The 14,394-nt window shown below is 32.5% G+C and overlaps 1 protein-coding gene across 1 annotated transcript; it reads right to left on the bottom strand.

Moving 5' to 3' along the window:
* Positions 1-5,105: 5,105 nt before the first annotated feature.
* On the bottom strand, positions 5,106-13,555 carry LOC112027361 (protein ACCELERATED CELL DEATH 6). Its single transcript, XM_024060043.2, has 3 exons — positions 12,628-13,555; positions 8,276-8,808; positions 5,106-5,908 (listed from the first exon to the last, which is right to left on the bottom strand). Exons 1-3 carry the CDS (start codon positions 13,490-13,492, stop codon positions 5,270-5,272), a joined length of 2,037 nt encoding a protein of 678 aa, XP_023915811.2. The 5' UTR covers positions 13,493-13,555; the 3' UTR covers positions 5,106-5,269.
* Positions 13,556-14,394: the final 839 nt, after the last annotated feature.

Below are 14,394 nucleotides of genomic sequence, written 5' to 3' on the forward strand. Positions count from 1 at the left end.
ATTGAAGTTTAAAAGAAAAATATGACTTCTTTACCATCTTAATAATGGAGTCATAAGAAAACCAAACCAAGCTAATCTCCTTTTTTTTTTCCTCAATTTTTTTTAATCTTGTGTTTATTTTTTTATATATTTTTTAATTGATTGAAAATCTAGGAATTAAGATAAAAATGTGAATCATATATATATATATATATATCCAAAGTTAAGAGAAAATCTAATTAAACTCTAAATTAGATTTCAATTGAGGTCTAATTTTGCTCCACATGTCTAATTTAAGATTTAAATTTTTGTGCCAAACTAATCAATTATTGAAAAAAATGAAGATTCCAACATTAAATGAAATATATATAGAAAAAACCAATCATAGACCCACTCTAATTATTTTATTGTATAAATAAATGCCTATGATCTAAACCACTTTTTGGTCCGTTTGGATTGAAACTGTATTATGGAATATATTTTTAAAAAGTGCTAACAAACAATTATATGAAATTATTATGGTTTAAGTTAAAATAAAAAATACAACCTAAAATATTAAAATGCAATAGCTAAGTACATGATCTACAATTTTTTTTTTAAAGTAAAAAATGAAAGCTTGGAATAAAAGCTCAAATCTCAACAGAGAGAGAGATGAAAACTCTGAGAACTCTATTGAATAGAATTCTCTAGAATTATTTGCATTCCAAGCATAATGATAAAATGTACATTAAGACTCTTTTTGTAGAGTTCTACATTTGATCATGTGGGTCTAATCCCAATAACAATCTGTAACTAACTTTCCTAACAAATTACATAAATATCAAGTTTGTTACAAAATCTATCTGGATTAGTTTGAAGTTATCTGGATTGATTCAACACGTCAACAGCACAACCATGTAGGTTTGGTAGTCTTGATAACTAGAAAGCAGAGTTGAGGAAGGAAGCTTGGAACGGCGTCGTGTTGGTCTTAGCAAAAAGCATAAAACTCGTCTAAAACAGAACGACATCATGCTACTTAACCAAACGATGTCATTTGTCTTTAAATGAAAATGGCACTGTTTGATATGTTATCGTTAAGTAGCCGTTGTGCTCATTTTTTGAACTAGGATCAGAATCTGACTAAGAACTGGACAGATTGCTTTGGCTTTTTTCTCTTTCATCCCCCCTCAAAATCATGGGGGAGATAGGCAGCATGATTTTGGCAATGTATTTAACTTGAAGATCCCTACGAAGAACTTGATCTTGAATGAAATGGTAATCGACTTCAATGTGCTTCGTTCTGGCGTGAAAATAGGTTTGGAAGCAATTGCTAATGCAGAAACATTATCACACCAAAGTTTGGGTGGATTGGAAAGAAAAATGCCCAAATACCTTTCAACAATTGACGAAGCCAACAGAGTTTTGCAACATTGGAGGCAAGAGCTCGATATTCAGATTATGTGGAAGATCAAGAGACAATCAGCTGCTTTTTGGCACTTTAGGTAATAGGACTATACCTTAAATAAACTAAATAGCTTGTTGTGGATCAACTATCATATGGATCACAAGCCCAATCTGAGTCAGAAAAGGCTGAAAGTAATAGAGGACCTGGTGCAAATTAGTTGACTTATTATGCAAATTAGGTGTGGGAAGTCTATTAATAATGTGAGTTGCAGTTGCAACTGCATAAGACCAGTAAGAGAGGGGAAGTTTGGAGAGAGATAACATTGTAAGTGAGCACTCAATGATATGCCTGTGTTCTCTCTCAGCAACACCATTTTGCTAAGGTATGTGTGGGCAAGAAAATTGACAAATGATGGCTTGTGAGGAACAAAACTCAGCAAAGGCTTTAGAAGAAAACTTCCCACCACCATATGACCTAAATGTCTTGATTTTTAGATTGAGTTGATTTTCTACTATGGCTTTAAAAATTTTGAAGATATTAAAGACATCTGACTTGAGCTTAAGTAAATAAACCCATACAAATCTAGCATAGTCATCAACAAAGACAAGATATTATTTGAAGTCATTAATAGAAATAACAGGAGCAGGACCCCACACATCACAATGAATGAGTTCAAGAGGTGATTTAGATTGAAAATTTGATTTTACGAAGGGAAGTTGATGCATCTTGCCACTAAGGCAGTGCTTACAATGTGAAGTAACAGAAGAAGTATACTTGAATACATTAGAATGTTCAAGAACTGAGATTGTAGAACGTAAACTATTATCACTAGGATAACCTAGTCTATGGTGACATAGCAACCATTTATTTGACCTATTAATGTTGAAAGATAAATGTGAAGCATACTATGCAGAGATGGACTAAGAGCCAAATTATGTAGAAGCGATTGGAGGATAAGTGAATAAAGGAAGCTTGGATTGAAGCTTTGAGTAGAAAGGATAGACACCATTCTCACTCAAGCCCCTGTAGAGGAGTCTCCTCGTAAGAATATCTTGAATTTTGAGCTCATTAGCATCAAAGTGACAAGAACAATTGTTTTGTAAGAAAAATTTGTGCACAGAGAACAAATTCATAGCAATCCTAGGGGCATATAAGACATTTCCAAGAATAAACTTGTGGTATTTGGTGTGGATAGAGGAGTTACCTATATTGTTGATTGGAAGTGCTTAACTATTCCCCACAATGACTTGTTCAGCACCCTTATACTAAGATGGAGTGGAAAGATTGTTCAAGTTAGCTGTGAGATAGTCTAAAGTACCTGAATCAGCTAACCATGGATCTTGGTTGCTGGTGATAGCAGCATTAGATGCAGTTGCCATAGCTGCAAGTTTAGTTAGAGGATTTTTGCCTTGATAAGCAAAATCTATCCTGTGATAGCAATCCAGTGGAAGGTGACCAGTTTTCCTACAAATCTAGCATAGGACGATTAGAATCAATTCTTAAGGACTGATTTTCAAACTGTGAGTTAGTTTGATTTTGATGTGGAGAGTAATTTTGATGAGAAGAACCACCACTGTTATTGTTATCTGCCACCACCTCTTCCTTTGTTGGAGCCATTTCGACCCTTTCCTCTTCTAGAACCTTGATTCTGAGTATTACTTCCATTTGGCCTTGAATTAGTAGCAAAGATAGCTAAAGATTGAGGAATAGTCTCAAAATTCTCAACCATTGCTAGTTCTTCACATTGCTAGTTCTTCACTTTGCAACATAATGGAGAGTTGTTCATAAGGGATTGGATCACTTGTTGTACGTATAGTTGAGTAAAAGTTTTCAAACTCCTTAGGCAAGCCTCGAAGAATAATGCAGTGAAGCTCTTCATTATCAACTACAACTCCTACTGCAAGAAGCTTGTCTCTTGCAATCTTGATCTTTTGCAGGAACACATTCACAGTGTCAATTCCTTTCTTCATGCTTTCCAATTCCAACTGCAGATTGAGAATGTTGGCTCTTAAGGTCGAGGAGAATCTTTGTTCTCAAGTATTCCAAACCTCTCGAGAGTTTGTGATTCCAACTACCACATAGTAGAAAGTCCTTGATTGTCAAGGAGAAATTGACATGGTTGAGGCCCAGTGCCATCGATATGATCAAATAGTGAATAAGCTTCAAGAATGGTGACAAGTTGATGCCTCCTTGGAAAGTAATTTGTGGAAGCCATGGAAATTGGCTCTAATACCATGAAAGAAAAATGAAAGCTTGGAAGAAAAGCTTAAATCTTAACATAGAGAGAGAGAGAGAGAGAGAGAGAGAGAGAGATATGAAAACTTAGAGAACTGTATTGAATAGAATTCTCTAAAATTATTTGCATTCCAAGCATAATGATAAAATGTACATTAAGACTCTTTTTATAGAGTTCTACAATTGATCACGTGGGTCTAATCCCAATAACATTCTGTAACTAACTTTCCTAACAGATTATATAAATATCAAGTTTGTTACAAAATCTATCTAGATCAGTTTGAAGTTATTTGGAGTGGTTCAATACGTCAGCAGCACAACCATGTAGGTTTGGTAGTCTTGATAACCAGAAAACAGAGTTTAGGAAGGAAGCTCGGAACGACGTCGTGTTGGTCTCAGCAGAAAACATAAAACTCATCTAAAACAGACGACGTCGTGCTACTTAACCAAACGACGCCGTTTGTCTTTAAATGAAAAAATAGCATCATTTGACATATTACCGTTAAGTAGCCGTTGTGCTCATTTTTTGAACCAGGATCAGAATCTAACTAAGAACTGAACAGATGGCTTTGGCTTCTTCCTCTTTCATTACATGCTAGTGGGTCATTATAGATGAAGGTCTAAGACTCGTCAGAAATATTTTCAACTTTGGGGGGCTATGGTGATGGAACTCTAATCCTTGAGTAATTTCACCATTAAGATCTGAAATACAAAATATATAGGAGATATTTGAAAATCTTTGGGAGGGCATGGCCTCCTTTGCCCCTAAATAGATCAGACAATGAGTGAGCAAGAAATATAATATTACTCTTTTGACAAGCAATGTCAATTATTTCTTTGGCGATGACTAAGCTTTTCTTCTACAACAACAACAACAAAAAACTTAAATTGACAACCAAGTAAAATAATAGTTTGAGGCAATTTCTCTTATCTAAATTTTCATTGATGAACACCCGAAATTATTCTCCCTCTATGAAAATGAAAAATCAAATTAGTTTTTTGGTTCTCATTGTCTAAGCCGTTTTTATGTTTGAGTTCATTTTTGCACTTTTATGTGTGTTTGATTCAAGTCTCTTGCACTTGCGGCTTAATTTGTCTGTTTTTCTAATGTTTCGAATATTTATATTTTATTCTCTCATGCAATTTTTAATTCTACCTAATGTTTCAATTCAATAAGTCCACATGCAAAATCCTTTTATTCGCAACTGTTTGAAGATTTTGTTTTGCTGAGGCTACACAAATTATAGGTTGAATTTTGGAGAGACTCGAGGATTTATACGATGGTTTTTTTTGTTTTTTTTGGAGAAAGTTATATGATGAATTGATGATATATTTAAATATGGCCCATATGGATCATAATACTGTCCCATTGCAATAACGATCCTTATTGCATTAAGAATGAGAAATTAATAGCAACTGAAAGAAATATAAGAATTAATAGTGACTTTGATACAAACCAACTTCTAAATTCAAAAACAGTCCGAACAAGAAAATTTCACTCGTCAGATATTAATAGAATATAAGCTTTCATAAGAATCAATACATAGTTATTAATAGTACAGTGGGAGTCCTTTATAAAACACTAGTAACTATACACACCCAATTAATTGACCAGAGTTCAGCAATATATAGCACGCAATATACAATACAACATGCATAAAATAAAGGAGATTATTTTTCTTCCCCATCATTTGTGTTACTCCTAGTAACCATTACCAAAAGGCAAAACGGGTAGTAGACAATGTAGCGAAAAATAGGATGTGGTGAGGAACTTGGCAAACATAGTGGAAAAAATAGTAACGTGAGGATAAGGAGGAAGAATGATCCAATGATCAAAACGATAGAAGCAAGCCAGTGGAGGCCTCTCACCATTAAATAACTACCAGTCATGAATGCTGAGGAGACCATAATAAGAGCTAGTCCCAATACTGGCACGGCAAACTTAAGGGAAGCAATAACCAAGTTAAGATCACCTAATTGTGCCCAGATGAGTGCAACAACAACAGTAACAGAACTATACATAGCTATGGTGTTGCTGATAATGAATACTTGGAACAAGTGGTGTCTTAGGAATTTTGCCATGCCTTTGTGTGGATCAGAGTCATCGTTGCCGCCTGGCACAGTGAAACCTGCAGCAAAGGTTACAGTGGCCACAAGTGTTGCAACCAACAATAGAGTGTTGACCCTATCCTTGTAATTGTCCATGTTGGGTGCTTCCCTTGGCTTTGAACTTGGCAAATTGTCCTTGGTAGTGCTTGTACTAGGAGCATGTGAGACGCCGGCGTATCTCAAGGCTAACCACGTCAATCGCTGCACCATAAATGACAAACATTTTGTCATGACCATATTGGTCAAACATAACATGATCTCCCCCTATTAGATATATAGTTTTTGCAGAATTGAAGTTGAGCTTTTAATACAATATTAGAATTTATATATGTTGAGAGAGAGAGAGAGAGGCCCCACCCGAATGGAAAGGCCACAAACAATTTCTAATATTTTTAAGAGGAAAAAGTTTGACAACAAACTTGTAACCTTAAGCAAAAATGTCCATTTAATATTTTTATTTTTTATCGGATGTAAATTTTGACAAATATAACATTGAATTACATTTTTTTATTATATCCTCTGTGTTTGCAAATTTTTCAGAAGATTAAATATCAATAACAATGTTATCAATCAAATGTTTAAATTTCAAGCGTTTCTAATTTAAAATTGTGCATAAAAAATAATTTTATAGATCGAATAGTAAATAACATTCAATTGGCACGAAATTTGAATGTTTGTAAGAAACATAAGAACATATAATTTAATAGTTATATTTTCAAAATATACAATAATATTATTGTTTTTTAGTGAGAATTATAATCTTAAATTACAATTAAGTTTGTAACTAAATTTTTTCTTTTTAAATATCAAGTTTTGAGTCACATGTCGGGTAAGGAAATTTCTCACTCCACTAAGGCAATGTTTGGAACCTCTATTGAGTATGCATAAAATCATTTACAAAGGCCAAAAAAAAAAAAAATGGTGTTTTGTTAGAAATTTCAGAATTTGTAAAAGTCATTTATCTAGAATGTATTTTTCAAATTCTATTTTCTAGAGCAGAAATCAAAAAGTCAAATTCTATTTTCTAGAGCTAGTCCAGTAGCAAGAGCTCTTTCTTCTCTTTCTTTTAATTAATTAATTCCATTTGTTCTCTATGCACCCTTCACAAAAGGCCCTTTCCTCATCTTCATTTGTTCTCACAGAAACTTATTTCTCTTTCAATCAATCTCTCTCTTTTTCAATCCAAAATCACAACAAAACAAAAATGAAATCCCAAAATTACATCAACAATCTCTCTCTCTCTCCCTCTCTCACACACATACAGATTCCTTTTTGTGTTATTTTTTTATTTTTGAAAATTTCAAGCACTCAAATGAGTAAAATCAGAGAAATAAAAATTCCAAATTTTGTGCTTCCTCGACATTAATCTGTTTTCTAAATTGATCCTTCTTTTTTCTTTTTTCCAAAAAGAAAAAAAAATGCCAAGGAATCAACTTAATGCTATTTCAGTACTAGGTTTACATCTACCATCCGAATATATGCAATTGCTTTTCCATGATTTTCTTTTCTTTTTTTAGAAACAGTCGGTAGGATTTGAATGACATTTAGTATTTATTTTTAATTTTTAGGACATGACGTTTCTTTTCTCAGTATTTAATTTAACTTTAGCCAATGTCAACTGATAAAGTCTCTGATGATTGTATAAGAGATTTGGGGTTCAATCCTTACATATACCAAAAACTAATTGGTGTCTTTGTCTAATAATAAAGAGATATCATCAGAAGCAAATGCCATAAATTGTAACTCTCTCTCAAAAAAAAAAAAAAACTTTAGCCAATGCTAGTTCTAGCTTGAAATTTATTTATTTTTGGTTGAAATGACCAAGGCACAAAACATAAAAAGCAGTTGCAAGACCATTAATACAATAGCAAGCCCATTAATTTGGGCTATCAATTCATTTTAAGTTTTGTCCCAAAACTAGTGGCCCAAACTAATGACACGATTGGGATGAATCTGCCTACTTTTTTTTTTTTGGAAAAATAAGCACACACGCAAGGGAGAGGGAAATGATGTTCTAACAATCTGCTCACTTGATATCCACTTGAGGATGGTTTCAACCTCTATTACAGTTCATAGTCAGAGGTACTTATGTAACCTAATTAGTTAAGGTCAGATAGCGAATCCATATCAAACTCGACCTAACTAACTTGTGACCATCCCTAACAAAAATTTATATAATTCGGCCTAACAACCTATTTGCATAGTAAAATAGCCTGGTTGGCTATATTTTTATTGTAAGCCTATCAGGATATATATAGATCCTAACTCTAGACCAATGATAGACTAATCCTGGAATGACTTTACTTATACTCCTGCATCTACAGTCCTACTACAAGTAAGTCTAATATATGTTGGCCTAAATTACCTTATTTATTCTAAAAGTAGATCTTAAGACATTAATAATCCGTTTGAATTGGGAGAGAGAGAGGGAGAATAGAGTAAAGTTGGACAAAAATTAGCTTAATATACAGTCAACTCTACTCTACTCACTCTTGCTCCCCATCCCTCCCCTTAATCCAAACAGGTCATAAATCTAAACAAATTATAACAGTTGCAAGGATGACATACCTCTCGAAACGAGGGCACCTTCCCACTATACTTTCCTGCAATGTCAAGAGCTGTCTTACCTTCTTCATTCAACAACTTTAAGTCAACTCTTTTGTCCCATGTCAGAATGCTCACGACCTTAGGATGCCGACCCTCGGAGGCCAAATGTAAAGATGTGTTTCCATCTTTATCTTTTTCATTGATAAGCATTTCAAGTTCAGGCATTTTGAGCATATAATCTACCACTTTGGCTTTCCCACTCATAGCAGCTACATGCAAAATGTTTCGATCTTGATGGTTGAGCAACTCAACCGAATCTGGACATCTTTGGATAAACTCTTGAACTATCTTGATATGTCCTCGACGAGATGCTGTGTGAATTGGAAAGAAGCCATTCCGGTCACTTTCATATATGTAATCTGCAAATTTGTTTAAAAGGTAGCGAACCCCTTCAAGGTATCCTATGTATGCTGCATAGGAAAGAGGTGTCATCCCCTTGCTGTCTCTGTCTTTGATGCGATGTGGATTTTCACTCATAACACTATCCAACACATCTGGTACACAAAAATGAACTATCATTCACCCATAATTAAAAACCTTGATGATAATAAGAAATAAGAAACATCCTGATCCAATCAACTTTGTTAGATTCCTCCATAAAGCGATCAGATTTAACAGAAAATAAAAAATAAAATAAATAAATAAACTCATCATCCCTTAATTTCTCGTTGAGTATACAAAGTTAATAAAAATTAAATAAATCAAATTTGATTTCAATGAGTTTTAAAATTTGATCTCAACATGTAATTTGTCTTTTAACTGTTTAGAGCTGTCCAAATCAACCGCCCACCTGCCCAACCCGCCCCACTTGCCCGGACCTGACCCGGAACCACCCGATCTGATGGCTCTGGTAGTTGGACTTGGGTCTTGACTCCAAAAACCCGACGCCGATGGGTCGGGTTTCGGATCTCTTCCTCTAAAAATGGTGAAACCCGACCCGCCCGAAGTCCATTAAAATCCGACTATTTTTTCCAGATTCCGGCCACTTTTTCACTTAAATCCATCGATTTCTAGAACAATAAACACCAGATCTGGCCGAACTAGTGATTTCTCATCACGATTTGGTAGAAATTTCACCAGATCCGACGAGATCTCAGCAGATCTGGCGAGATCTTGCTGCGTTTTGGTAGATTCTGGTGAATATTAGGTTCACCCGAACCAAAGACCACCTGCCGGAAACCTGAACAAACGAATCCATTACTGTAGCGGGTCGATTGCGGGTTGAAAAACAACCCACTCAATCTTGTACGAGTTGATTGCGGGTTGGGCAAAAACCCGACTTGCCTGAACCGTGGACAACCCTAGTTCGCATAAATTTGGTTAAATTATATATATATATATATATATGGACAAAATTTAGTTACAAAATTGGTTGTAGTCTCAGGCTACAACCTTATTCAATATCATTAACATTACAACATATTTCAAAAATTTTACCGTTAAATTGCATGTTCTTTATGTCCTTAATATACATGTCAAATTTTATGCCAATCAAATATTATTTACTATATGATCTATAAGATTATATTTTATGCATAATTTTAAACTATAGAAACTTGTAGTTTAAACAATTTATTGATGACATAGCTATTGGTCTTTAATTTTCTAGAAATTTTGCAAGTATAGAGAATATAAAAAGACAATATAATGCAATGGTGGATTTGTCAAAATTCACTTTCAATTAAAAATATTGAATATGTTTGTAGCTAAACTTTGTCATATATATGTATATTAGACTCATCATTCTAACTGAATTTTGGTACACTTAGTATTTAATAACCGAAACTTGCAAGAGAATAAAATTATGCATTTGAATTACTTATTGATAATGTTGGTACCATGTGCTAAATACTATTAAATTACATGTTCTTTATGTTCTTAATATTCATACCAAATTTCATATCAATCAGATGTTATTTATTACATTCCATACCAATTAGATGCAATTTATAATCAAATCTAATTAGAATAAGTTGTGTCGCTAGGTTTATTTTTATTCTAATAAATATTTTTAATTGAGTTTAAATTCTTTTTGTTCTATATTTAAACCTTTTATAATAACTTTATCATTTCATATTTTCTTTAACTGGTAAATAGATAATATACTATCATAATTATCAAATTTCATATTTATACAAAAAATAAAAGAGAAAAAAACTATATTTTGTTAAACTATCTACTTGAGAAGAAAATGTGAATTCTTTTCATTTAACTTTCCATCTCATCAAAACTTTGCATCTATGTTAACAGGGGCGGCGTTATACTATATTCAAGGGGTTCAAATGAACCCCCTAACTTCCAAAAAAAAAAAATTATATATATAAAATATATATTTTCTATTAGTATAATACTTTAATTTATTCTTAAAAATATTTTTGCACACTCTTATTACAAAATATTTCCAACTCTAGTAAAAAGTAAGTATCTGCGAATTGTTACTCTTTTTTATAAATTTATATTATATGTGCGAGTGTGTCTAATATTGATTGTATATATTTCTTTCTGTTATAATGTTATTTATGTGAATTATGATGTGTGGATGTTTGTATGTATAATATAAATATAATATAAATTTATATAATTTAATAATTAGGAAATAGAGATGGTTTGATACATGTGTGTGTATTGTTATCATATTATAATAACTTTTTATTATAAAGTTAGTAAAATTCAAGAAAAAAATTTGTAAAGTTAATAATTGTCCAAGCATTTAATTGGTTAAGTAAACACATAGTACATAATTTTATATATGAATGAGTGTGGTTGTGTACATCAATAATTAATACAAAACCAATGAGTTTATTTTAGTCATTTTGTTTAATATATTTTTATAAAAACAATAACAAATATATAATAACAATTTCATAAAAATAAAAATGTTAGATAAACTTAACAAAATAAAATGGTCATAGGCTTATACCTACCTACATTGGCAATAGATACTCGTAATAAACTATCATATAACAATTCAAAATTTGAAAACTTGTAAAAGAAAATTGTAAAACTTCATGTATTTTTTTTTTTTGGGTCGATAACTTGATATAGTTAAGTTCTTTTTTTATTAAATTTTTTTAATGACCCCCCTAAACAAAATTCCTTGGGCCGCCACTGTATATTAATATATTAATTAATTGACATTTGCTAATAGAGTATGCATTTTTTTTTCGTATATTAATTATTTATTTTTAGACAACACACTTATTATTGATATAAAATAAATTTATATGATTATTTTTATAAAATTTATCCAAGAAAAATTTTATTTAGAATACTTATTATGGGAAAAAAAATGATTTAGAATAGGAATTTTTATGCAATTTGCAGGATTTTTTATGCAATCCACTACGTGGTGGTTAAAAAAAAAAAAAACTATCTATATATAGGAATTCTTCCTCATGTTTAATTACTTTCAAAAAAATGAAATAAAAACCATCAAATAAAGAAAGAAAAATTAATAATACATGAAATAAAGAATATAAAAAATAACTGTGCACTTAAATTATTTGAAATAATTAAATATTTTAGAATTCACAAAAGTAATATGTTCATATTTTTAATAATACTAATCTTTTTGAAAACTTTAATAATACTAATCTTAATAAGTTATATTTCATAACTTCTTTTTTCTAATGACATGTAACATAGTGTGTGTAATTAATTAATTATTTATAGGTAGTGGACCAATTATTTATATATAATTAATTTCTACAATAGATTTATATAAGAAACCATTTATTGGGTATGATATCATTAAAACAAAGTCCAATAAAGATAAAAGAAAATTAACATAGCATGCGGTTCAAATAAGATAACAAAACCCTTTTTAATACGCACTATTTTAAAAACTAGACTAGACCGACCGATTTAACCAAGAACTAGGCACCAGTTCAGTCTGGTAAAATCCCCTTAAAAACCAGTTTTTAAAACTATGGTGCACCTTTACTCTCATTAGAACCATTGTTAGGAACTCATGGGTAGAATTCACTAGCTTATAAATGGAGGTTGCCCAAGAGTTTAGAAACACATAGTTAAATTTACACTTAATCTATGTGGAACGCAAAGATCATAACAACCATCAATAATATCATTGTATTATACACTAATCATAAACTACCATCTCAACAATTGTGAAAAACTTTGTAAAATTTATTGTGTTACTAAACTTATTGGTGTTAGATTAAATAATTAAATTCATCATTTTCTAATAGCCCAAAAGTTTTGTAACAACCAGTAATTTATCAATTGGGATGGTTGAGAAAAACATGGAAACGGCTGGAAAATGAAATATATAGTGAAGTAGCTAGTAAACTTACCTATGTTCTTTCCAGTAATGGCAGCGTGAGCAATTAATTTGACTTCCTTAATTTCATTTTTTAGATAAAGAGCTTTCTCCAATTGATCCGTCGGAAATCCACGTTTTTCCATAATCATAATAAACTCATTTGCTTTTTCTATCATGAGCTTCACCATTTCCGCATCCCCTGCTTCGGCTGCCATATCTAGAGGAGATTTGTTCTCCTCATTTTGACAATATGACACTCCTGGAATTGTTTCAACCAAGAAATCAGCGATCTCACTGTACTTAGTTTTCAAAACCAAATCCACTTCTTTGTATTTGTTTATCAAGGCCAGGTGAAGGGGAGTATTCCCTTCATTATTCTGAATATCCAGATATTCACTACCAGAGACAGAGGCCAATTTTTTTAACGTGGACAAATGCCCACAACTTGCAGCTACATGGAAAGCAGATTCACCAGCACAGTTTTTCTCCTCCCAAAAGTCACTGTCGTTTTCAAGCATTGCTTCCACAAGCTGAGAGTGACCTAAGCTTGCAGCAATATGAAGGACTGTATTCAATTGGGGAGTTTTTTGGGACAAAACACGACCTTCCATATCCTCGGCTTTAAGATTTTTGATGAAGTCAGTGTCCCCACGCTTTGCAGCCATGTACAAGTCAGGTTGCATGCTTGCAGCCCTCCTAGAAACATCAGTACTGATCTTCGAAGATTTTAATTTTCGTTTTGGACTTTCAGTTTCAGTTTCAGTTTCAGTTTCAGACTTCTTAACTCTTTCTAGGTCCTTCGGCAGCTCTCTTTCCATTTCAGCATCAGTTCCGAGTAGATGTCGTGGACCCACTGGATGAGCCTGTCCGGATGAGTAGGAGCGTTTTCTCGGCATTGAGGACTTCCAGGTAATTGCTGTTCACCAACGTCAATCAAAATGTGATTAGGTTTGCTAGACCTGTAAAGACTTTCAGAACTAAAAACTGGTACACTGAGTTTTTTTCGGAAAAATATTGGTTACAGTTACAGGAATCCGAATTGCTTGTTAATTGGATAAAGGAATTGCCGAAATAAAGAGCAAAAGGTTTTGAGTAATTCGGAAACATAAGTATCGAATCAGAATCAAAGCTGCTCCTTCCCGTGTAAGAGATTCCACTTACAAATAAATTTTATATCAATTTATGTTGTGCTGCTGATTTTTGTCTCTTTTTTTCAATTATTTGTTTGACATTAAAATAGCCTAATTAAATAGGTAATAAACTATAACCAGAGTCATGAATCATGCTTATACAGTTATACATTTCTAAGTTACACAACCAAATTGTCCATAACACAACTGTTTGCTTATTTATTAGACTCAGCTATCCATCATGGACGGACCTGAATCTGACTAATGCCATTGCCAGAGGCTCCTCCAATTGGAGATAGATCGAGAACTTGATCTAATTCTCACTTGTGAACAAATTGATGCATTTAGAAAATCACAAGAAATAAAATACATTTGCTTATGAAAAATAACCTCAAAATCCACAAGAAGAGAGACTAGAATCCACCAAAATAACATTAGAGAAAACTTTAAAAATTTTATTAATTGAAAACTAAATTATCTTGGAGGCCACAAAGTGTTTAAATAGAAAAGCAATCCTAAGGCTACTAGGAGATGCTTAGAAAACCCTAAAGTGCTCCTATAGTAACCAAGAAAACATCTTAAAACCCTAATTTGTGTTAAGCACAAAATTAGGTGGCCAAATAGGAAAATGATCAAAAATGGCAAAATTCAGATAATTACAAAATAAA

This window comes from Quercus suber, unplaced genomic scaffold, assembly GCF_002906115.3.
Source record: "Quercus suber isolate HL8 unplaced genomic scaffold, Cork oak 2.0 scaffold_1237, whole genome shotgun sequence".
Classification (NCBI taxonomy): domain Eukaryota; kingdom Viridiplantae; phylum Streptophyta; class Magnoliopsida; order Fagales; family Fagaceae; genus Quercus; species Quercus suber.